General features: G+C 47.0%; 2 protein-coding genes across 6 annotated transcripts; both read right to left on the bottom strand.

Moving 5' to 3' along the window:
* Window positions 1-5922: 5922 nt before the first annotated feature.
* Window positions 5923-8519, bottom strand: LOC120900398 (platelet-derived growth factor receptor beta-like). Of its 2 annotated transcripts, none has more exons than XM_040307325.1 (5): window positions 7603-8519; window positions 6971-7547; window positions 6799-6913; window positions 6194-6734; window positions 5923-6123 (listed from the first exon to the last, which is right to left on the bottom strand). In XM_040307325.1, exons 1-5 carry the CDS (start codon window positions 7732-7734, stop codon window positions 6061-6063), a joined length of 1428 nt encoding a protein of 475 aa, XP_040163259.1. In that variant the 5' UTR covers window positions 7735-8519; the 3' UTR covers window positions 5923-6060. The 2 variants fall into 2 exon arrangements, with proteins under 2 accessions (XP_040163259.1, XP_040163260.1); XM_040307326.1 differs by having other exon boundaries at window positions 6194-6731.
* Window positions 8520-9272: 753 nt separating this feature from the next.
* On the bottom strand, window positions 9273-24188 carry LOC120900397 (proline-rich extensin-like protein EPR1). Of its 4 annotated transcripts, none has more exons than XM_040307321.1 (12): window positions 24108-24188; window positions 23771-23874; window positions 16268-16409; window positions 15955-16171; window positions 14746-15048; window positions 13816-13914; window positions 13639-13737; window positions 13363-13563; window positions 10874-13150; window positions 10592-10690; window positions 10418-10519; window positions 9273-10190 (listed from the first exon to the last, which is right to left on the bottom strand). In XM_040307321.1, exons 3-12 carry the CDS (start codon window positions 16268-16270, stop codon window positions 9841-9843), a joined length of 3750 nt encoding a protein of 1249 aa, XP_040163255.1. In that variant the 5' UTR covers window positions 16271-16409; window positions 23771-23874; window positions 24108-24188; the 3' UTR covers window positions 9273-9840. The 4 variants fall into 4 exon arrangements, with proteins under 4 accessions (XP_040163255.1, XP_040163257.1, XP_040163258.1 ...); XM_040307323.1 differs by having other exon boundaries at window positions 9273-10187; XM_040307324.1 differs by lacking the exon at window positions 16268-16409.
* Between the last annotated feature and the right edge of the window lie 1406 nt (window positions 24189-25594).

Raw genomic sequence — 25594 nt, 5'->3', positions numbered from 1 at the left:
ACACACCACTAATCCTTTCCCACAACGCACATGAAAGTCATCAAAAAATGAGGATCAAAAAGGTTTATATCAAGCAGTAGTCTGTAGATTTGGTGCTACTATATTTTTTTGCCTACTTCTTCTACTACTAGCACGTAACAGCACGTCGTTCGGTTCTAATGACGAAAGACCACGCTGCGCCCGTGCAACGCTCACACTGGGAACACACTTCATCAAAGGAACCTCTCACGGCGGAACAGTGGGTTGCTGCGATGCGGCAGGGTTTGCTCGTGTTCATTATTTTTGCCTGCCCGAGTCTGCCAGCTTAGCGCTGCCTGTCCCGAAAATATCGGCCCATTTCGTGTGCCCAGTGTTACGTTTTTGCGTTTTTTTTTCTCTCCCCACTTTCCGGCGCTCTATCTCGTAAACGTTTTTAAGCCCAAATTCAGCAAAAGATCAAATGTCGAATTGGAGTTCGCATTAAAAGAAGCATCCGCTCGAGAGATTGGATTAGGCGAATAGTGGCGGCAAACGCTTCGCTTTGAACTCTTTTATGCAGCAGCAGCCGCAGCAGCAGTTTCCGAGCGTGGCTGAATGCTGTGTTATGGTTGCGGCTCCTAACGGTCGAACGGATATTGGAGGCGATTATCTCGCTTCAAACAGGGCCGGGTGCGCCGTTCGCCTGTGTTGCATGAAGGAATAGCAGGAACCGAAAATTAAATAAACTCTACTTCTATCAGTGTTATCGACCAAATAAAAAAGCGATTCCAAATCGCTTAATTTTACACACAGCGCTGCACAAAAAAAAAAAATACCGCCACAGCATAACATCTAGCCCGAAGTAGTACATTCAGTCGCAGTCGCATTCAGATGAGCGTGCGTCACCGACAGTAATTAAAATGTCACCACATACGTAATCAACGCTTGATTTGATGTTGTGCTGCGCGACATCTCTATTTAGACAGAAATCATACGTCGTCACAGTGACAGCGCTTCGAGGCATTTGGTATTTTGAACGACTGTTGTTGTGAGCTTTTTTGCCGATTGCTGTATAAGCTGTATAATACAATAAAATAAAAATGTAAAACAAACGTCCATCCTCCACCTCTTCCGTCTACATTATTTAAGCAGCGAATTGCTTGAACTACAATCTCTGAAGATAATTTAATTATGTTTTAATTAAACCGTGCAAGGATGTCGTCAGTTTTCCCCTTCCCCTTTTTTGCTAGCACAAATCACTATCCCAAGTACTAGCCCCCTCACACTATAGTGTCTTGCCTGCTTGTAGTGATGTGTACGACAACGACAGCATTCACTTACTCATATCAAGACGAAACACACGCTCACAGCATCTTCTTCATTACCGACCTTCGCTTTATCTAAATCGGAGCTGATATCACATCCTGCTTTTCGTCGTGACCAGACCGTGGCGCTTAAAACCGCTCCCTTCCCGTCAGCGCTTTCGGTCGCGCGGATGTGGCAACAGCAGCTCAATTTGTCACCATCGAACGTAGTCGAACCATCGTGTCTTCGTGCATGCATGAATCCGGCGGCAAGCCCGGCAAGCCAGCGGTGAAGGATTTTCAATTTATGTAAATTAAATTTTCCCACTAATTGAGTTGATAGTGTTTTTTGGAGGGAGAGAGGGCCAAAGAGCAAGAGAGTTTGAGGGCGGTTATTGGCTCAATTTTCACTAGTAAACCACAACTATTTAAATTGTCTGAAACTATAGAGACTACATTAATGGGATTAAAACTCTTCTATGTAAAGGGGGAAACAAATACTACACGCCACTATAATACACTCGATTAACAAGTTACTCACATTGGAAAGATAACAAAAAGCATCAACTGCAAGCCTTTTATTCCTTTTCCCAACGATCAACGTTGTACAATTGCTGCCGAAAGTTCCCAGAACGGACAGCGTCCAGTTTCACTTCCACAGAACGCTTTTATTCGCCCGAATAGTTTGCTTTTCAACATTTTATTGCCACTTGTTCATCGCTTCATCGCATCAGCTGCCCTCCACGAGATTAACCGAGCGCATTAAGCTCTCCACTCGCGCTCACACCCGAGCCAAATTGCTGGGAACAATAGCTTCATCCCGCTTCCCAGCGAAGCAGCGAAGAATTTTACACAGCCACTTACACCCTTCTGCGGAACGATCTGCCCGCGTCTCCTCAGCAGCCTTCATTCCTTCGCACAAAACACGCACGCAACTAATTCCACCATCAACCGGTTTTAGAAAACCACCGTGAAAATGTTTCCACCGGCCAGCCCGGTTCCGTGACTGAAATACGGAGAATTTAATACACGGCATATCTCGCGGAACAACCACACGGGGCGAAGGGGGGGAGCAACCAAGGGCATCCAAGCGGTGTGGGCATGATATTGTAACTTCACCAGCAGAAGCAACAAATGGCGCAACTGTTGTAGAAATTCCCCCGGCTTTCCCAAGCCTTAAATCCTTTTTTTTACTCAATCTCTCTCGGAAGGGGTTTTTGCGTTACTTCACAGCGCCAAAATCCCAAAACCCCCTCCCCAAAACGGTATAATGTTTCCTTTATCACCGTGTACCCCACCGTCTGGGCGACGGTGTTTGTGGGCAAAAGGGTAGGTATGTGTGTGTCATTTTTCACACAGCTTGCGTAATTAAATTTCCACCTTCTCGTGCTGCTGCTGCTGCCCGAGAAATGCTTTCTCGGGTGGGAGGCAGCATTTTTCCCAGCACAAATGGCTGCCACTTTTTCTGGCTCGTTGAGCCACCGTACCGGGAAAGGGGGGTAAGGGGAGTCGCCAAAAGAATCCTTTTTAAGCTTTCTGAGAGAGAGAGCGTGTGAGACAGTGTTCGAGAGTGTAGCGATTTCATGGTGCAAGTGGCGGTATTCTGTTACAATTCGGGGCTTTTGAGGTGTTAGCGGGTGTGGGTGTGTGTGTGTGTGAGTGGGTAATAAAACCTGACGGGGTGGGGATACCTTACTTTGGCCATGACCGTGCCGTGATTTCGGTCGGCTGCTGTTTCACCGCGTAAAGGGTAAATTTTACACTTTTTTCCGAGAATAGGGGGGAGACTCTCAAATGCAAATCATTTGAAGATTATTCTGACACATTTTCATTACGGTATGTTAATTTGATAAAGCTAATTCAATTGCAGGAGAACACTGAGCACCATTTTAGTGTGGGAAAGGATCATAAAAAAAGGGATCGTGATGGCCACTGTCCATTGGCCGCAGTGCAGAGATAGCGAAATTATCGTTTGGCAACATTAACAACTCGAACGACTGTCAATGATCGCTGGTCGCTGATCGCCATCTTTAACCCTTTCAAGACTTTTTTGTGGATTTTTATTGGTTGAGTGTCTTTGGGTAAATTCCATACCATTGATTTTAATTGTTAAACTAAATATTATTCTTAAAAAAGCGTCAATTTCACCACACTACTGGTCTGCAAGTTTACAAACGAAAAACCACACGCTCACACCAATGCGCTAATGCGCAACTTTTTCAATTAATTTTCAAAACCGGGTTCGCCAGCTTCTCCTCCCACCCAAAACCCGGTGCTTACTTGCAGGATTATCGGCTTTTGAAGTTTAACAGGTGTCCAACAGTGCCGCACAAATGCCACGCCAGCAAAAGTAAAGTTTCGTCCTTGTGGCCACTGCTCTCCCAAGCCTTCTCCCGTACACACACACACACACACGCACAGAAGGTTTGGAAGGCTTTGGTGAACGAATGAACGAACCGACACCTTGTTACAAAGCGCCGTCACTGTACACTGTTGTAATCGACCTGCCTCTACTCGCCGCCGGGCCAATGGTTGAGGCAGTGCAGCGCGAAGAAAAAGGTCGTTAAAATGTTTACCTAGCCACAAAGTGCGTTTTATGAGGCACAGGGCGTTCGCTCCGCAACAACTTTTCGGCCCAAAAACCAAGCACCGTCGACGGTTGACGGTGATGCTGATGATCATGGCGACGGTTGCCGTCTCACGGCATTCTTCGATGAAGTGCGTTTGTTAGTTGAAGCAATGTTTGGTGGCGGTTTTTCCCGTGACAAAATACAAACCGTGGCACGAGGGAAGGAAAATGGGGTGTTTGTTTTGGTCGTGCTTTATGGCTTGAAGGTGTAGCGACAAATCAATGCGCCAGGAGACTAATAAAGTAACTCAAAAGTCAAACTTCATCCAACACACATTGTAACAAGTGTAGCTAAGTAAAACGTTGAATACTGTGATTTAAAAATTAAAATAAAAAGCGTGATATCAGTTGGGAAAAGGAAGTTAAATTACACATCGTTACAACACACGTACATGTCATTACTTTATGCTAATTCTTCGCCATCGATGGCACACACAAAAAAAAAAACGGCACAATCCATTCGTTGATATAAACAATTCCGCCTGTCCGTGCCAGGACAACCACGGCCACTGTAGTGCGGTGGAAAGTGGAAAATTAATATTCCAAACACTTTCCATCGATGGATGCTGCTGCTCGAGATGCTCGTTCCATGGACACGGAGGCGCCCATGTACGTGAGTATATTGTTTATTTTCCCTCGCACATCCACACGATTGGACGCCCGTTTGTAAGGAACAAATGTGCAATTATACAGTGTTTTTATTCCGTGAAACGTATTGCTGGTTAGCCGTCTTTGTATGGCGATTAGTTTTGCTGCTTCGAACGAAGCGGCTAATGGACGTGTGCGCACACTGAGGGCGAAATATAACACAGGATGTAACTAAACATCCCACGGCCGGGCTAATAAAACCTACCAAGCACAAACGGATGCTTGCTGTTCACAAAAAAAAACGATGCAACAATTTTTCACTCCCACAAGCTTCCTTCGCATCATCGAAGGATGCCGGATGTAGGAGCTGTACGTCCGGGGAAAACATTACAGTACTTGAACAGATACGCTTCTAGATACACATAACAAATTAAGGGAACATTCTCGAGCGTCATAAAATTGGACAAGTCGTACGCACAACAATTTTCCAGTAAGAATTTCTCATCATTTTCTAACTGTCTTGGTGATGCATCGAAAAGCTACAGCCAAATTAATTGCTTCAGTTAGCAAATTAACAAACAAAACCCGGCAATAAAAGCGACGGTCCCTTTCGGCAGCAGCAGCAACATAACGCCACGTGTTTCACATTCCGCTTGTGGCATTTGTTTCGCGGTACGATTATAAACAATTATCCCCGTCAGCCCGTCACGCGTGGTGGGTAACACGTTTTCAGCCCGGCAGAAGTATTGAGGCAATTTAAAACTTTTATCAATTATCATCCATTCAGATCGGGTCGAATTTTTGCACGGCTGTCCTACCACTGTTCCTACCCTTCGCATCTCCTGTTTGGTCTAATGCGTTCTAAGCGGCGGGAATCGCTTCGGGGCGCCGAGTAAAGTCAACTTTTCCCGGAGCGATTAGCGCTGAACGCAAATGAATGTCGGTTGCTTATTGTCAACTCCAACCGTTTCAACTCCATTAGCGACGGACCTAAGGGAAAGAGTATTTTATGAGGAAAGGACAGAAATAGATGTTAAAGCAGGGAAACATAAAATTGATGATCGCGATGCGAACAATCATTTAACGTGAGTTGAATTTGGAAGGAAAATTAGTTGTGCCGAGGAAACCCTGCATTGTGTGAATACCAGGCTCTTTAGTGAAACATTTGTTTTGGGGTCAAATTTGAATTTCATTTGGACAAAACATTTTTTAAATAAAAAAAAAACAAACCAAAATTTACAAACAACAAGAAAAAAACGAAGAAAGCAGCTTGTTTCAAAGCCTAGCATGCTATAAAATAAAAGCTACCATAAAATTATTATTCACATACCATAATTTCAATATTTTCTGTGGTCCTCAACTTTTTTTGAAACATTATAGCAACATATTTGCAAATTTTCTTTTTTTGTTTAATAATTATTTTTTTTAAATGTGATTTACAACAAATGCTTTAATTACTATGATTCAAAAATTCCTTTGAAGAAAGAAGATACAATTTTGTGGTTATTAAATTTACCTTTATGGCTAGGTTTCTATCTACTATGTTTCAATATTAAAATTCTGTGGAAATAATCCTTCTTTTTATAAAACTGATTCATGCACTGCATTTATACACGAGTAAAGAAGTTTCAACTCCTCGTAGCTCTGAAAAACAAAGTCAAAGTGATTATTTTTCTTTCGTAAAATTAAGCTAATACATACTATACAAACATACCTTTAGCATGCTCCTCGGGATCAAACAGTTCAATCGAGAACACAGCTCCACAAAGCTCGGCCTTTCCTGAGGTGCTTGCTTCCAGCAGTGCCGCATAATTTGGTACACTTCATCGTTTGCATACTTCGGTGTGGGCAGCGTACTCACACACTCAAAACTATCGGCAAACCGCCCCTGTGGTATCAATCCCCAGCAAGGATCACAGCCCAGCGAAAACAGCTCCCAGAGTAGTACACCATACGACCATACGTCTGAGCTGCTAGTGAATGTGCCATCGCTTTGCAGACATTCCGGTGCTATTCGTTCTAGCGATAGGATGCTTTGCGGAGTCAGCTTACTGAACAGCTGCAGTCGGCAAGGTGATCCAAAGCCACTCAGCTTCACAATGTTGCCCTCACCAAGCAGTACATGGCGAGCGGAGAGATTGCCGTAGACAAAGTCACGAGACGCGAGGTATTGCAAGCCACATGCGATCTGGTATGACCAGTAGAGCAACTCTATTCTACCAAAGGTGTAGCGTTGAGGACGTAGTCTAACCCTACTGTAAATAATGAAGGATAATCAAAAAAAGAGCAAATAAGCTCGGTTGCGTGACTTAAACTTACTGATTGTTTTCCGCAATTTCATTATCGCCTTGCTCACGATAAGAGTGTCGATGCTTGAGCAAAAAGTCTTTCAAATTACCAAACCGACAGTATTCTGTTATCACAAAGAACTCTCCTAGAAATAAACAACTTTAGTGCTTTGATGTAAGACATTAACACCAACATTCCTTACCTTGTACCATGTTTTCGCTAACAATTCCAAGAAAATTTAAAACATTCACATGATGCCCCACCTGTACGTAAGTCTTGAGCTCTTCCAAAAGATCTTGCGTATCAAAGCTCTTTACCGGTTCCTTCGCCATCACTTGAATTTCCAACGCCGGATCACCAGCAACTCCCGTTACGATCGCTTTCCAATAGACACCATATTCACCCTGCCGGAGCCTTTCGACAAGTTGTACCTTCTCTCTCGGAAAGTGATGCACTTTTGCTGTTATATCTGATGTCTTAAGACCCCCATCCACACTACTGCCGTTGGGAATGTTCTTCCCTTCCCACGATCGTTTATACGCGTGTGCGACGCAAATCACGATCATGAGTACTAAACATATGATGCCAACAACCGTGATAAGCATCATGGCTAGGGTTTTCCTCTGATAATCACTGTACTCTAGATGTTGCAGTGAAATCGCGGTCGATCTGTTTCCTTGATCCGACAAAACATCACAGACAAGTATACCGGGCACCTTCAGAATCGTGTTCAACCATTGCTTCTTTTCGTCATCTCGCTCAATGTCGCTTTCCCCTGCCTGCAAATAATGGTATCGTAAGCAATCATTTCACACAACAAAGCACATGCGTTACAATTTCCAGCCTCAGCTTAACGTTGCTCGTACGACACTCGTTCCACCGTTGCGTTTCACATGGTATGAAGGAAAGGTTAAACATTGGATTTTCTAGCCCTTCGCCTGGACACAGCAACTGCAGGAAGTTCATGTCCTGCCACAATTTTGCAACGGTGCTGCAAAGCCCGCTCCCTAAATGACTGCAATTTATCCACTTTCTTTGAGATTTCGTGCACTGGCTATGTGCATCTTGCGAGGCAGCAATGGAAACTAGCACACCCTGGTGCAGTTCGCAAGCACAATTCGTTACCCATTTTTCGACACGCCAAACAAATGTCGGTTTGGCACATGCAACAACTACAAACGTTCCATTACATATGTGAGGGTAATTCGAATAGTTATAATTTACACTCGATCGATATCAAGATCTTGCTACACTCTCACCTACTACACACTGTGTTCAAGCTCACTTACCTCGCATTATCTCAATTTTCGCTTCGTTTCGGATGTCGCATACAACTTTCACACACACACACACACACACACACACACACACACACACACACACATTCAGGAAATACATTTGCTGCATTTTGTGTTGCTCGTTTTCTTCATTCTTTCTTGGAAAATTAGTCATAGTACATCGAACGATTTTAATGCTTGTTTTTTTATATAATAATGCTATCGCTACTGGTTCGGCCTGGCAGCGGTTTCGTTAGTGTGTAGTTGTTGTTGATGCTGTATGTTGTTTTGCTGTCGCGGAAAGGCATTTTGCAACTGTTGTTGGCTTCTCACCCGCTGGAGCAAGAGCACCAAAACGGTGTCACAGAGCGATTAGTGTTACGGCAAGGTTGCATTCTTTGTGCATTTCACAGTGGACGGACGTTACACATTGGCGTTACAGAAGCTTGGAGAATGGGGGAGTTTGTGTGTGCACGCTTAAATCACCAGCTGGTTGCGGTATCGGGGTGGTTCCGGAAAATCGCCCAAGTATTCCGAGTGCTTGATGCCAAAGCTGTAGGCCGGCACGTGGCCAAGGTTAATCTGTCGATCGTGATGGGAATGTGCATGCAGTATGATGCAGCAAGGATGAGATGATGGCGTTGATGATGATGTTGATGATGGCCCACATCATCCCCCCGGGGAGCATCATGTCGTCGAAGCACGTTCGAAGATGATTAAAACAGAACCATGGACAAAAATACCACACATAGAAAAGAGACAATTATAGTTGAATGTTCACAGAGAAGTATAGAAAAGCTTGGCGTCTTCTTCACGTCCAAAAGCATGTTTTCAAACTGTTCACATATTTGGGAGCTTTCTGTGCCACATAGTTGGAGTGCCGAATGGAAAAGGAATAGGCAGGTACTTTTTGAAACAGATTCAAAACCTGGGACAAAATAACCAACAAAACAGTATTTTAAATCATAATGAACAATGAGACAACAAAATCATACATTCGTGAGGAACACATTGTAGGAAGGGAAAAAAAAGTGTTGCACAGTTAAAACCAAGGACCTGCTGCGGCACCAAACACAAACCGTGGCCTACCTTTTCCGGATAGTGTGCCGCCGGGCCCGGCTTGAGCGCTTCGTCCGTCGGCCGCCGGAACCGGGTGGCCATCGAGAACATGGGCGCCCGTCTTACCAGCGGATCGATCTTCGCATCGTAGTGACCGGGACCGGGGAACCCAATGCACTCAGGAAGGGTCTGCTTCTGTCGCCCGGTGATTGTGTAGGCTGGCGCCGAACGGATCGGCCCTTCCTTGCTCGAACCGAGCACGTTCGGGATGTGGTATTCGTTTGGAGCTGTTGACGATGATCATATTCCGTTCAGGCCGGCGGGCAAAGCAAGATGGAAAGAGTCGGAACGAAACGGGTCACGAAATGGGGAAGCTTAAAAACTGTACCATGGGAGGTCTAGAGGGAATCATGAGATTGAAGACCCCTGGAGGTACGTTTCCTCCACACAGTAAGCCAGTAGGATGGGGGGGAGTATTTTGAGAACTAGACCAACACAGGAAGATGCCGGTGACGGTACCACGATGCACGTAAACATAACTCGGGGTAGCACAGAAAGCGATTAGGAACAAACGAAAGCACAAACTACCTACAGGCAACTTTGCCCTTAAAACACTATCAACGGCTGCACTACTAACTAAATATGCAAACGACACACGACTACTGTAACAGGATCGGGCCCACAGTATGCCCGTAGACATCCCTGGGGAGATACAACATGGATGGGGGCTTTGGCCCTAGGCCCGGAAGTGGCCGGTGCACACCATGCGCTGATGCTGCACATTGGCCAGCTGCTTCACACCGGCAATGCAGTTCGGGACGAGTCCTTCGCCAATCGCCTCCACCGAGGCGGATGAGTGCTCCTCCTTGGTGGTCTTTCGTTCGCGGACCATCTTCATCGAACCGCCCGATGTTCTCGTGGTGGTAACGGTCGTGAACGTACTGCCGTCCTGTCCGTTCTGCACCACGGTGGAGCTGGTGGTGGCGTTCTTGCTTTCGCTACGATTGTCAACCGTCGAGCTGGCACCGTTTGTGATCACCATCGCTTTCATGGCGGCTACAGCTGTCGCTTCATCACTCGTCACTACTGTACACGCGCGTGACATGCAACATGCACAGAAACAGAAAGCGTACACAGGGTTCGAATACCAACCAACAGGGGAACAACAACGGGAAAAGAAGAAGAAGAAAAAACAGATACGAGTATTCGATAACGGTTCATGCAGAGATGAAGGTAACGTGTAGTAACGTAACAACTCGCATGCGCAAGACAACGCAACGGATGGGAGAGAGAAAAGCGCAAAAAAGCATTACCTGGACCGTCGTGAGTGATCGATTCGTGATTTACCTTCACGCCAAAGCTGTACGCTGGAGAGCAGTCGTTTTTACACTTTTCCGGTTGATAGGCCGATGGTGCTGGAAGAGGAGCAGAGTTTGAAGATGGTGTCAGATGTAATGGACAAAGCGTTGGTGTTTTGGTAGTCTTACCCGGTGTATCTCTCATCGTTTCTCCCTTATGTTTGATGCCAAACGTGTACGCTGGTGAGTGATCAAGCTTCACCTTATCCGGGTTGTAGGAACCGGGTGCTGTGGAGAGTAAAAAAGAGTCATTAAAACATACTCAGAGACAGTTTAGTAAATTCTGTGCTTGTTCCTATAGCTATTCTTAACCACATGAAACTCCTACAATATGAAGCTTATAGCGATACATTTAACAAAGAAACCACATTTCTATAAAGAACTCCTATCAAATCAACCTCAGCAACTTACCTGGGACATCATTCGGCTTCTCACGGTTCACTTTGATGCCAAACGGATACGCTGGCGAATGGTCCAGCTTTACCTTTTCCACCGAGTACGTGCCCGGGGCAGGCGTCATGTCCACCTTATCGATCACAGGCTTCACACCGAACGTGTAGGCCGGGCTACTGTCCAGCTTGACCGCCTCCGGGTTGTACGCTCCGGGGGCGGGAATAATATCAATCTTGTCAATGTGTGGCTTCACACCGAACGTATAGGCCGGATGGTGGATGATGTACTTCTCCGGCGAGTATGCGCCCGGTGCCGGCGTTGGGTTCACCTTCGTCGTCTGCGGCTTCACACCGAACGTATAGGCCGGCGTGTGCGAATCGTGTACCTTCTCCGTATCGTACGCTCCCGGGCCCGGTATGATGCTGGGCTTCTCCACATTCGTCTTAATGCCGAAGGAGTACGCTGGGCAGGATGTCTTGTCGATCACTTTGTCCGCATCGTACGCACCCGGTCCGGGAACAATGTGAGGCTTCTCCTGGCTGTGCTTAACGCCGAACGAGTACGCGGGCGAAGACTTGTCGATCACCTTATCCGCATCGTACGCGCCCGGTCCCGGGATGATGCTGGGCTTTTCGACGTTCGTTTTCACTCCAAACGAGTACGCGGGCGACGACTTATCAATCACTTTGTCCGCATCGTACGCTCCCGGTCCGGGAATGATGCTCGGTTTTTCTACGTTCGTCTTCACGCCGAAAGAATATGCCGGCGAGGACTTGTCGTGCACCTTATCAGCGTCATAAGCTCCTGGTCCAGGAATTGCATTGGGCTTCTCAAGGTTAGGCTTCACTCCAAAGGAATACGCTGGAGTCGATTTGTCGTGCACTTTGTCCGCATCGTACGCTCCAGGACCAGGAATAGCATTAGGCTTTTCCACATTCGTCTTCACACCGAACGAGTATGCAGGGGAAGACTTATCAATCACTTTATCGGCATCGTACGCCCCGGGTCCAGGAATGGAGTTCGGCTTCTCAAGGTTAGGCTTCACCCCGAACGAGTACGCGGGAGTTGTTTTGTCGTTCACTTTATCCGCATCGTACGCTCCAGGGCCGGGAATAGTGTTAGGCTTTTCCACTTTTGCCTTCACACCGAATGAGTACGCTGGGGAAGACTTGTCAATCACTTTGTCAGCGTCATACGCTCCCGGTCCCGGGATGGCGCTGGGTTTCTCCAAATTCGTCTTTACTCCAAACGAGTACGCTGGAGATGATTTGTCGTTCGCTTTATCGGAATCGTAAGCACCCGGTCCGGGAACAGCATTGGGCTTGTCCGGCATGTGCTTCACTCCGAACGAGTACGCTGGAGTTGATTTGTCGTGCACTTTGTCCGCATCGTACGCCCCAGGGCCTGGGATTGCGTTCGGTTTCTCCAAGTTTGTCTTAACTCCAAACGAATAGGCTGGAGACGACTTGTCGTTTACCTTATCCGAATCGTACGCTCCCGGTCCTGGAACAACACTGGGTTTGTCCACATTCGTCCTTGCACCAAACGAGTACGCCGGTGCGGACTTATCAATAACTTTATCCGCATCGTAGGCTCCAGGTCCAGGAATAGCGTTAGGCTTTTCAGCGTTGCCCTTCACACCGAAGGAATAGGCCGGAGATGATTTGTCGTGCACTTTATCGGCATCGTATGCACCCGGACCGGGCACAAGGTTAGGTTTCTGCACGTTGGCCTTCACACCGAACGAGTACGCCGGCGTTGCATGATCAACGCGATCCGCATTGTACGCTCCCGGTCCCGGGACTTGGTTCGGTTTAGCAACGTCCGGTCGCAGCCCAAACGAGTACGCCGGTGACTTCCCATCCACCTTGTCTGCGTCGTACGCTCCCGGACCAGGATTGGCACTTGGTTTCTCTTGCTTGGCGCGCACGCCGAAGCTGTACGCAGGGCTACTATCTACTTTGGCCTTCTCGGGAGAGTAAGCACCGGGCGCGGGCACGTTGTCCGGCTTATCGATTGTCGGTCGGATGCCAAAGCTGTACTTCGGCGTTGAGTCTAGGTTTGCCTTCTCCGGGCAGTAGGCACCGGGCGCCGGCGTCACATTCGGCTTCGCCACCTTCGTGCGCATGCCGAAGCTGTACGCCGGCTGATGGTCCAGGTTCACCTTCTCCACCTGGTAGGCGGACGGGCCGGGCGTATTGTTCGGCTTGTCATGGTTGATGCGCATGCCGAATGCAAATGCGGGTGAGTGATCGATTAGCTTCTTCGCCTTTTCCGGCTCGTAAGCGCCCGGTGCTGTTGAGTGCGGCGATGATGAAACGTGTGCGATGTGATGCGGATGAACGTGCCAAGAGCAAACCAGGCCAGCAGGTAATAGGATAGGCAGCCAACAATGGGGATGCAAATGAAACAACAAACGCACGGAAAAGAGGTTCGTTAAGCAATGGTTTCGTACTAGTGCTATGATTTGCAGCTTTGCAACAGTGTGGGTCGTCACCCTTACGTACCAGGATTGGAGTTGGGCTTCTCGATCGCGGGCCGAATGCCGAAGCTGTACGCAGGGGTTGCGTTTAGCTTCACTTTCTCCGGCTCGTATGCACCAGGGGCGGGCGTGTTGTTCGGCTTCTCGACGATCGTCTTCAGGCCGAAACTGTACGCCGGTTTCTTATCCAGCGCGAGTGCCTTTTCCGGCTGGTACGCTCCGGGAGCTGGAAGAAGGAAAAGGATACGAACATGGGGACATTAAAACAAACATTCAGAGTTGCAAAGGTACTCCCACTTACCCGGCGTTTCTTCAATCTTTTCCGGTATAACTTTCAATCCGAAGCTATATTTGGGTGATTTGTCTTTCAATACTTTTTCCGGTGAGTAGGTACCAGGTGCTGGAGAAGACAAGAGAATCCATCTTCAGTCGTTGCCGAAACGGGGCCAAGTTCTTCGTTCCAAGTTTCAAAACTTACCCGGTGTATCGTTGCGGATTTTGCTCTCGGTTTTGATGCCAAAGGAAAACTTCGGGGTGCTATCTAATGCTACACGTTCGGGCTTGTAGTCTCCGGGAGCTAAAAAGTATATATGGCACGGCGGGAAGGGTGTTTTTCGTGGGTGGGTTTTCATTCTTCTTGCATTTTCTCAACCAAACAAACCAGCGTTTTGGTCGGTTTGAAAAGTTTCTTTGATGGGGGTTAAGGCGGTTCTTACGGGCGTTGATGATACGATGGGATGAGAGAGGTTTAGTTTTCATGATTCAGGCTAAGCTACAACCAACACGCTACTCAACACTCTACATTACTCTCCTGTGCCAAAACAAACCGCACACCAATCGCACAAACAAAAAAGGTGCAAAACTCATACACACTACCTTTTCTTTTGATTTATCGAACGGGATAAGGGATAACTACACGCTACGGAATTGCAAAAAAGCTGACGACAAAAAACCCAAGGAATAGTTCGCATCTGGCTCCTCTTCGAGCGGCCCCTTGTGTTAGTTCTAGTTCTCAGTGACTAAAGGCTTATTGTGTGGCAAGAAAGACCTTCGTGGCGAATGAATGATGAGGCGGTGACGCATGAAGATGTTTGATGAGCCTCTCGGATGTGTTGTGTATGTGTATGGTTTGATCTATGAAGCAATGAGAGAACATGAATGCGCTTGCTTGGGGATGCACTAAGGTAATGAAGAATGAGATTGATGAAACATGATCAGTATGTAAGTGTGACCCCTGCCGCTGTTGCCCTGCTTTCCAATAGGACCAGTGTGTGGGGATGACCTTTCCGGGATGATAATGATGCGGCATACTGTCAGTTCCCTCCGTACCCCCACATATACCCCCCTCCCGGCACGGAAGCAACAAGTGAAGGATGGAAGCAGCCGCTCCTCTCCCCCAGTACGCTACCTGGTGTTTGGCTGGTCGGGTTGGGCGGTTTCTTCACGCCGAACGTGTACTTCGGTGCCGATTTGACCAGCATTTTGTCCGCCTTCTCGATGTTGTACTCGCCCGGCGCCGGCGTCAGATACTTCGGTATCTCTTTCGGGCGGCTCTGCAAGCAGTAGGCCGGCGGTGCATCCTTCCCTTTGCACCCGAGCCCGGTGATGTTGTACAGCGGGCCCGGGCTGAACGACTCCGTGCGGGGTTTGTGTCTCTGGCCGAAGCTGTAGGCGGGTGCGGCTTGCCGTTTCGAGTCTACCACTTTCGTGCCTAAAATGGAAGAACCGAAAATGAAGCGAACCGAGTTAGAAACGTTAGCTATAAAACGGGTGGGTTCTCTTTTGGGCCAGTCGGGGCTGGCTAATCTGGCTCAAAATAACGTTTCGCAAGCGGACTTTGCCTTCTCATGTGTGTGTATCTCGGGGTTGTTATTAAATCTCGCAGCTAATTATTCAATCTTTAGTGCTTTTTTAAGTTTTCTCACTTTGGCACACTCGTAACAGCTGTGTGGGTGCACCGGTTCGTCCGTTAGTCGCACCTAGTTTCACTATTTCCATTAAGTGGTTGATAATTTCACGCAAAACATCCCCTGATCGTTTGCTTTTTTGCCATGCCTCTCTATATGAATATGGTAGCAAAATAAATATTTATTATCGAATGACCATATAGACAGGAGGGGGGCTGGACGGGAGACTCCGCCTCAAGCCGAAACCGAGATGGGTCACATTGCGTGTGACGCGGTTCTCTTCCGTTGTCGCTCATCGCCTTATAAGGCAATGTGGAACTTTTTTGTCGAGATCGTCGAGATATTGTGGCCGTGCCCGAGAGCGGTATTATTGCGCACTTGTTTGCTTTTTTCAATCAACAACAACAACAACAGCCGAGTGCTCCGGTGGCTTCCACACGCTCAGTTCAACGCCCACCAGAACGCTCCGCTCCGAGGTTCCGTTTGCAGCGTGACGCTCAAGAGCACGCGGCCTTCACGTTGCTCTCCTCCTGGGTGAGCACAGATTGAAACGCACGGTTTGATCTTAATTCGATCGGACATTACACACCGAGAGAGAGGCTCCCCCACGGAGGCAGACAGCCAACTGGGAGACGCGAAGAAGATGGCGGCTTGACGGCGAACCCGGTACGAAAGCCCACGCATTCCCAACCCTGTTGCCCGTGACTCACCGAGCAGTTGTGGTAGCAGATACTGTGGCCCTGGGCCACGGTGCTCCGCCGCGATCGGTCCCCGCCGCTTCGTCGGCGTCCAGGGGCGCTGCTCGAACCCACCCATCACGCGGTAGGAGGAATCACGATAGTGCCGCTTGATGGTGGTACTCTTGTGCCGGTAGGTGGTGCTGCTGCTCGCTGTCGTCGACAGATGTTTCGTACTGGCTAGCACAACCTGGTGAAATAGGACAAAAGGGCGCATTTAGTAATGGTGTGCTTCAAAATTGTTGTTTGCAAAAGTACGCGCTCCACATTCACTGCTGTCCATTACCATCTTGCTTGGAACACACGGCACTAATAGGAAAAAAAACACACAATTTTCACCACAAACCAAATCCTACTGGAATTTCACTCTTTTTCGAATTATAAAAGTGGCTGCAATGAGTTCAAACGGTTGAAATTTCATCAAAAACCTGTAAATGAAATTTTACGAACAGAGAAACGGTGTTATTTTCTTCTCCAAAGACACATCTCCACGCTCCTGCCCACGTTCAAATTACAGCAAAGTAAGGGCGCGAACGGGAGCTGTCAAACGCGCGGGCACATGGCTTGCTGCGCTATTGTTAGCCAAGTTTAGTCAAAAAACATTTACAGCTTTTGCTTTTGTTATTTATTATTTGTTAAAGCTCCTGCCATCATTTCGCCTCCTCGTGGAAGATGATGTTAATAAATGGGTGCAAGCAATGTACGGGGCTCTCGCACTGCAATCAGCCCACAAATCACACAAAAAGAGGCACGAGGCACAAAAGGGGTTAAATGGATGAAGTTATAATTATGGGAAACACACGACGGGAAACGGGCCAGGTTTATTGCTTCCTTTGCCCGGAAGAAAGTCCAACGCCGTGCAACTGCTGTGGCCGAAGAGTTGTGCATGCACACTCGGGCTGGAAAAACTTTTGCTACGCTACCGCGCTACCACACTCCAACCCGACAGCTCTGATGCTTTCAAGGATATTTAGCCCCTCACGTAAAAGAAAGCTCCATCATGCAACTTCGTGAACAAGTGCAATGATTAGTGTGTGTGTGCCGGCGTGCACACGAACTGTCCACGGGCACGAAAGCTGCAGCTATTTGTAGAATGGCGAGAGAAGCATTGCTGTCTTGGGTGTTATTATTTCTGAACCGTGCTAAAACCTCAGTTTCTTTGTTTCTTGAGCGATTTTTGAGCGAACAAAAAACCAGACCCCCTTATTGATTGCATCTCATTGCGTTATCTCCAAAGCAGCAGCGAATTCTTGGCATTCCAGCCGTATTCGTTTGCAAATGCCGTGATTTTTCACATGTTTTTAATTAGCAATAACAGCTCAGCTCATTCCGCACTGCTTGGAGAGCTTGGTAGTGTATGAATGCATTCGATTATGGCACAGGGGCGGACGACCATCAATAAATAGGTCGCGCAGCGTCGACTCGCCGTTTTCAAAAGATGCCCTTTTCGCGTGGCGTCACGTCCGTTGCGTCTTCTGACACGTTTCGTTTTTTTTTTCCTGTACATTTCATACGAAACTGATCCAATCTGACGTGTGCGCATGCGTACTTACGATCAATCTTAGCCCCGATGCTTCACTGCCACTACCTTGGGACTTTGGCTTTGGGTGAATAAATTATTGCACTCTCAGCATAAGCTGCAGAAGACGACCGCGTGTTCATGTTTCATGTCGAACGTTGCTGCCGTTGCTGCTGCTGCTGCTGCTGCTGCTTGGGCTATTGATTATGTCACCTTTTCGCGTCTGTTTTCGAGCGGGAGTCTCACCGCGATCTGGTGGTGGCTGGGAATGAACCCGAACGCGCGTGCTCGGGCATGGACAGAACAGGTCTCGCGCGATCTGCGCTCCCCGCTACGTGTACGCAGAGAGATCAGCGATCGCCGGCGTTTGTCGGCGTTTGCCCTTCTGCTGATTCCATAAATGGCGCTACAGCGCGTCGTCGGCCAGCGTCTCACCCTCGCTCACACACGCCCCGGCGTGTCCACAATCACTTGGACGCAAGCTGTGTCATACGTCCGCACCTTTTGGTCGGACCCCAAGAGCGTGTGTTTGCGTAGTGTTGCGCTGCTCTTTTGATCTCTTTTCGAGGTTATTCTTGCGCTATTCCTATTTATTCGATATTCTTTCCTTGTACGGCTACGGCGTCCCAGGCTGCAAATAATGGATACCAGCAGCCGAATATGGGCGGTGTGGGTTGCAGGGTGGTGTTTTATAAATACAAATTCGAAAAGGTTGCTAAAACACAAAGATCATCCCAAAAACAGTTAAAGGTTACAAGCAGCTGCTCGACCGGTGCTGCATGATAAATGGAAGTCAAAAATGGTATATAAAAGACAGTGGAAAGCAAGCAGTCGAGCAACGAGTTGTTGAGCAGAGAAGGCAATGAAGACATCTTAAAACGAAGTAGTGAAATATTATGCTTCTTTTAGTCATCAAATGTATTCTCAACATCTTCAAACTTGATCCTTCTACCCGTAGTTCTCACGCTCATTACTTGCATAACACCCAATCCATCCAATTGCATCGATCACCAGACGGCAAGCAAACGCGGCAGTAAAAAGGAAATTCTTCGTACCTCAGATGTGCTTGCTGCTTTTGGTGCGTTGATTTTTTATTGAACAACAGCGAACCCCAACTGTCCACTGCTTTTCCCCAGGGAACGGGTTGGCTACCCCAAAACGGGCCAAAAGCAATTACCTGGGCGAGAAACAGGTTGCGAGGTATTCTACTCTACTCTGCACCGTTCCATTTCTCTACCCACAAGGCGATCGTGTGTTGCAATCAGTCCAAAAAACGCAACGGACTCAATCTCTCGCCGCTTCACTCACGCCCTGAGGTGGTACAACTCTTTTAGCTTTGCAGGCTTATCAGCAAAGTTTGGGAAGGGAGGTGTGTATAAATGCTTTTGTGAATGGTTTATTTACAGTATTTCGAAGAAAACAGCCTATTTCAAAATGGCTCTATCTTGCGTTTCAGTGCAAGCTGAAAGCTCGAAAGGAGCTATTTCGATTGCATAGCGACATCTCTTTTAATGGGTAATTACAACGACACATTAGCGGTTTGAGTGCGTGTGCCCTATACGCTATAAAAGGAGAAAAGCAATTGAAGACGGGTTGGACACTGTAAAAAAAAACCCCCACCTTACCGAACGACACACTGATTATGTTTGCCAGTTTTCTTCGTGCCAAGGTGGCCTATTTCTGGAGGGGAGGACCCCACAGCTCCATACATACAAGTGCTCCCGTCACCGAAGGACGCCTTGTTTGATGGCAGAGAAAAGCATTCGCGTTCGCGTTCGGTTTAACAAGCAAGTGCCATTTTCTGGTGCAGTGGAACAAACGGCCCTCCGTGCCCTTACGTATGCACAAACGTATGCACTCTGTGTGTATGCCCCCTCAAGCAAGCCCCAAGAAGTCCCAGGTGTTTATTTATGTAAATGAAAACGCTACTCCACTGCTGAGTCGAGCTGAATGAAGCAAGGAAAAACAAAGCGAAAGAGAGAGAGCTTTTTTAAACCGAAAGTCCTTGATTGCAGGTCCTTTGACTGTGGGAAGCTAAAAGAGGAGGGAGAGAAAACAAACAAACACACAGGCAGGTTCAATGTCGGGCGTGAAAACAATGCAACCGCAGCACCCCGTCAAGGTTGACGGCGCTGCAGAACCGGAAGCGGGTAATTTATACCAGGTCCATGGCATAGCCCCGTGACAAAACCACTGCCTACAATGTTGGGTTGGCAAAGGAAGGACATCGTGGTTTTCCCATTGCGAGGAGAGAATCATAAATTTGTAAAGAACAGAAACAAGAAAGTAATTGATCTTTGACGTGTGCAAAGCGCAAAGAAAGCTTCGCCCGTGCGTGATCGGTGTGCCATCGCAGTTAAAAGCCTGCGTTTTTGCGGTGACTTTACCGCCGTCGTCGTGAATCAATTACATCAGTGTTCATTTTTTTTTGTGGTACATGTATACAGCGCCCACCAACAGCAAAAAACCCAACACGCATGTCGCGGGCGAGCACGACAGATGTTTAGCACGTTTCGGGACCTGGCAGGCCCCAGTCTTTACTTCCCTTTCAGCGATTATTTGCTTACACATTGAACGAATCCATTAAAGCCCACGCAATCCAATACACTCCGTCCAGCACACAAACAGTCTGCTAATTACATGGGTTTGTGCTTCCCCAAGCAATTCACCAACCTCCCACAACGCAGGAGAGGAAGCGATGCCGAACCACCAATTTACTCCTTCTTGCTTGCTGCTTACTTTGCAGATTAGTCAATCGAAATTAGTCTCCTTGCCGGATCAGGAACTTCCGCAATGCAGTGGAAGGTACTGGCAGCGATCCTGGTCGTGTGGGCTCACTGCTGCTGTCGTGGCCGGGTTGGACTGTTGTGGGTGGTCAGTTAGCATGAGCACAGGGTTGGGAGGGTTTTCGTCGACGACGTTGACGCCAACCTGCGCCCACCACCGGGTAACAGAAACGGCTGACATTGATCTTGACGCGCTGGCAGTGCACAATTGCGTGACGGTCGTGCATGTTTGCCTTTTTTTTGCGTCTTCCTTACCCCTCACTTCACTTCGACGGGTCGGCGGGTGCGATTGGATGAATTTGCTTGATTGCAAATTGATCGGTGCATTGCAGTGGTTATGAGATGTGTGATCAGGGACGAACGCTTTCCCAACGCTTTATGAAAACGATTTATGTAAATGTGTGGGTTATTTAACAGAGCTGCGTCCAATGGTACTAGTCGTGCAAAAAATGTCTCAAAAAGGTTTTACATGTGTCCAGGCTTTATACGGTGCCGTGAGAATGTTCTGACCTCTTTAATTGAAACGTCCGGTGGAGCTTTCCGGTGGAGTCGTTACTTAGTTGCAGACGCAAAAGCTGCACGCATGTTTTTATTGCCCACAACGCTCCCACACTGGGGTACGCCAAACCAGTCGTTTAAAAAGAAGGGAACTCACTCGATAGCCACATGTCAGCCAAACGTTTGCCATGTGGTGCAAATTGTGGCACATTAAGCCACTCTGTCGCATTCCTGAATGCAATGATTTATTCATATCACGGGTGTGGTGTGGAAGAAATGTATCACACGTCGAAAGTGCTGTTTTTCGTTCGCTCTCTATATATGATACAAATTTTAAATATAAAAAAGGGCTGACTCCCTAACAGAGTTAAATCCATGATACACGTGTCATGAAAGGAGGGGGGCAAAAATCAAAACAACTATTACACGGAGAGTTCGTTGCTTTAACCGTCGTTGCAGTCATTCGGTCGAAAATCTCGCACGTCGTGAGCGATTTACATATTCCACACTCTGAGTGTGTGTTTGTGTGTCTCGCCGTCGCTAGAAGGGTTAATTGGAAACTGGAACTTGTTGTTGTGCGTTAGCGGAACTGGTTTCCTCCGCCGCCACTCACTGCCGGCCCAGCAGGAGTGGAGAAACGGTGTCCAATTCTAGAGCAAAACCCACTCCAATGTTTCGAGCGTTCTAGCGTTCTTCCACCCGTTATGCGTAGTTTAAGTCGAAAGGAGCTATCACCATATCGAGTCTCGTTAGCATCGAGCGATACGAACGAATCGGGGTTTACATTCATTTAGCGTTTGTTTTTTGTGCTAAAGTATCATCGTGCTCGATTTACATAGTTAAAACTTTGTCTAAAAGAGTCCTGTTTTTAAATGCTTTCCACACACAACCTACAGGAAGAAGGAGCGCCGGGATTTCACCCAACAAATAAACAAACAAGCACCAAACTTCCCTTTTTTCTCTCTTCTCCCCCCGGTGTGCTTATCGGGCAAATATGTTGCGTAGGTTTGCCGTAGGTATCGGTGACCCAGTTTCTCCCCCCTCCCCCCCCCGCCCCCCCCCCCCGGATCCCGCCGTGTGCAAAGTGCAAAGACTAACCAGACCGGAAATCGGGAATCCGCAATACCGAAGGTCGGATTGCTTTGGAGCCATCGAGCAGCAAGCGGCCGCCGGAATGGGCAGGATGTCAGGGAAACGGCTGGTAAACAAACAGAAAAGGGGCAGAAAAGAAGAGTCCCCCCCCGTTTCGGTATTATTGAAATGAACCCGAATAGGGTCGACTGAAAGTTGTCTGGTACGCATTTCCATACGAGCAAACTAACTAAAGCAGAGGAGCAAAAATGCCGATTGAAGCAAAAGCTGTAAGACACATTTGCATCTGCTTTGGACAAGCGAAAAGGCAAACCGGTCGCAATAAAACCCCTTTGAAATACGGGGTGAATATTTGCCAAAATTTTATCCGAAAAAAGCAAGGGTTTTGTGGCATTTTTCGGCTTTTTTTTCTAATTAACCAAACCTGTTCTGAGGAGTGGTCGAACAACTTCATTTGCGGGGCTCAACACGGCCTTTAAAATGTTTATCATATTTATCAACCGATTTGTTTGTTGCTGCTTTGTTCATTTCATATTTCTTTGCATATGCTTGGCTCCTCGCTTTCCTAAAAAAAGCTTATTTTCTGATCACAATCTTCCTTCCTTCGGCAAGGTTAATCGCATCACACGCGGGTGTCACGGTACACCGTTTTTTCTGCGAATAAATTGGATTAAGTAACGTTTTATGACACAGCCAAAGAATCCTGATTGCCAATCTTGGTGGCTTGTCGTTCTGGGGAAGGTTTTACTGTGTAGCCTTCCCTAATAGCCGTGTTTATAGCACAGCGCAGCAGAACGCGTGTTGAGACACGGTTTAGATCGGTATCATTTTGCATGGGAAATGAGAAAGCTTCGGCAGGCAACTACTTACTTTCACAAGGAAGTAAATAAAGTGGTCAGGGGAAGGAAATTATTCTTTAAAAGTCCCATTAATTATAAAGGGAGGCTCAAAAATTATAAACCCAACGATGAAATCGAAACCAAAGTCAGACGGACGAACGCCGTCCCCATCATAGTCGCTCCCCAATAAATAAGGACGCCACTACTAGAACGTACCAAAACGAACCCCACCAACAAACTCCCACTCTACTCTACCCCCTACCCGAAGGTCCGAGAAAGTTCGCGCATTGTAGTAGACTGTGGGTTCCTTTTTTTTTGCTCATCAATGTTCCGCTGTCCTAGCAACACGCAGGACGCCTCGGTGTTTTTTCGCCTCACCAGTAGGCCTCGATTTCGTGAGTTTTGGTTTATTGGTGTGTTTGCCGTTCATGGTGTGTTTGCCGTTTGCTGTTCTGGTGTGTTATTTTTTTTTTGCATTAAGCTCGTGTTCCTGTATCCGTGACATCAAGATAAATCGATACGGAATTCCGTTGGTGGAAATGCAGGGTGAGTGTGCGTGGCGGAGTGGTACGGCAATATGGGAATTTCTTTGCCTGCTCGGCAATGTCTCTGCAGGGGGTGTTGGGGCGCAAAACTGCACGCAGAGAGTTTTTGAAAGAGAGGGGAGGAAACCACCATTCATTCCTGGTTGCGTGAAAAATGCCTCCAGTTGCATGAGCGGTGGTGCATCAGAATGTGCAGCTGTTGGAGGGTGTTTAGTCGTGTTAGGAAAGGGGAGCAGTCCGTGTGAAATCGCGTTGCAGGCGATGTATTTTGGTTAACAATTTGTTGAACACAACAGTAGTAGTAGTAGTAGTAGCACACGAAGGTTTAGGGGCAGCTGTTTTTTTGTTACCAGACACGATACTACAGCGCGCCCGCGGTTGCAAGCAAGATGATGATGGTAGAGGTTTTGTTTTAGCAACACACAAGTCAGTAAATGGGAAAGATGATGGAAAAGCTTTTCTTTAGTTGTTTTTTTTATCTTTTTCTTCTAAACACTTGTACACACTTACCGCACTTGATTGCGTTGCGTTTTGGGCAGGTCCTTTTCCTTTTCGCTAAAGTTGTGCTTTATTTTCTCAATATTTTGTTCCAACACTTTCACACGTTGCACACTCTGTAAAACGAAAAGCAAGCCATGATCACAAATTAGTAAGCAGCAATTTGGCACTGAGCACTTCGAGTCCCTTTTTTTCAACAGTCTTGGAGACTCTTTCCGCAAAACAGTCCCATTAAAACTATCTTTTAAGATGCGCACTTTTTTCACTGTTTTTCACACCCTTTATTCCATTAAAAGCACCACACACACACAGCGCTTCTGATGTTTCTGATTCAAACCCGTTTACTAACCGTCAGCAACTGGAGCAGCGCGCGGCCGTCTCCGTTCGATTCGTTCGTTTCTGTTCGCTGTTTATTCCGTGAATGAATCGAGGCGACGGTCGGCTGGGTACTAATATACCCTCCCAAGTGAGTGGGTCCCCCCCAATGACTGGGGGGGGGGATAGCGTGTGTTCATTTTCGGATGAACGGTTTGGTTGAATTTACCTCCATCGCTTCTTATTTGTTCTTATTTGTTTTTAAAATAATTTCAATGTTTTTGGGGATTGTTGCACAGTTATGGCAAATATTATCGAATTAATTTAAAACCAAATTAAAATGATGAAGTCTCAGGTAGAAACGTAGAATGAAAAAGACTATGGTTGCGAGTGAATGGCTCCCCAGTTTGGCACACGCGTGGTATTGAGTGCCTCGAGCAATGCGAATGGGTGGATCCAAACGGTCCGGGGTTTAGTTTTTTTGTGTTTTAATTTTTTATTTATTTTAATTTTTAACTCTTATTTTTTTATGTTTTTAGTGGTAGCCATGGATAATTTTTGTTGTATTATACAAAGCTAATGGAGAATGTTGGGTAAGTTGTGTAAAAAACAAAATTATGTTGATTTATGTATTATTACTAACGTTTATTTATTCATTTATTATTATAATACTTGTAATGTACCATACTTAAACTAAGAATTACCTGGGCAAGAATGTACCTAAATTATTTAATCTTAGCCAAAAGCTATACTTGTAACAAATAACAGATGCTTTATGATCAATCCATAACTCAAGTGGGAACTCGAAAAGTCCCTAAAAAGAAGATATTATTGGACAGTTAGTAAACTGCTGTACGCTTCCGAAATGGACTCGTTTTTATCTAATCTTAATCATACTTTCGCATTTTGGGGACATCAAAAACATATGGCAAGCTTCCTCACCTAAATAAGTGTGACATTTTAATTGCCATTCTTCAAACCATTCTCTGTATCTTACCTTTTACTTACCGTTAATCCACTCACATTGCGATCCACTAACTTGTCCACCTTTTAAATTTGTTCTTTTACCGTTTATGGCAAACGTTTCCTAAGTTTCCGATGTTCCAAAACCTTCCCGATTTTGACTACTAAGTGTGGCTCTCTCGTTCTTCCCTCCCCGAGGCAAGATCGTTTGTTTTGTACCATCGAAGGCAAATGCTGCTTTATGGACACTTCCTACCTCGTCACACCTACACAACCGGGCTAGGCAATAGAACACCTTGAGCACGGCGACGACGATGAGTGAAACGAAAAGTTGCCCTGCTGTGTAACGCGATTGAAGTTGATTTAACGATCAAGCGACGACGGCGACGACGACTACCAGTACAACTACCCAAAACCGTGTGACACATCCATCGTGCGAGGGTATGCCCGCGGTCAGCAACCCGCTCGGGGTTCGGGCCGCATGTATGCAAAAACACCGACACCGTTCCAAGGCACTTCCTTACCCCCGCAGGGTCTCTGTATTCCATCACGTTAAGC

This window comes from Anopheles arabiensis, chromosome 3 (genome assembly GCF_016920715.1).
Source record: "Anopheles arabiensis isolate DONGOLA chromosome 3, AaraD3, whole genome shotgun sequence".
NCBI classification, from domain to species: domain Eukaryota; kingdom Metazoa; phylum Arthropoda; class Insecta; order Diptera; family Culicidae; genus Anopheles; species Anopheles arabiensis.
This window is presented reverse-complemented; position numbering and strand designations above follow the sequence as displayed.

Excerpts from the sequence above, each read along its gene's own strand:
- LOC120900398 (XM_040307325.1), bottom strand. The coding sequence starts at position 7,734 with ATGAACTTCCTGCAGTTGCTGTGTCCAGGCGAAGGGCTAGAAAATCCA. Across the intron at positions 6,914-6,970 it reads TAGCGAAAACATGGTACAAG|GAGAGTTCTTTGTGATAACA; the intron begins GTAAGGAATGTT and ends GTTTATTTCTAG. Across the intron at positions 6,735-6,798 it reads GAAATTGCGGAAAACAATCA|TAGGGTTAGACTACGTCCTC; the intron begins GTAAGTTTAAGT and ends CATTATTTACAG.
- LOC120900397 (XM_040307321.1), bottom strand. Across the intron at positions 15,049-15,954 it reads TCTGCTACCACAACTGCTCG|GCACGAAAGTGGTAGACTCG; the intron begins GTGAGTCACGGG and ends CTTCCATTTTAG. Across the intron at positions 13,915-14,745 it reads CCCGACCAGCCAAACACCAG|CTCCCGGAGACTACAAGCCC; the intron begins GTAGCGTACTGG and ends TATACTTTTTAG.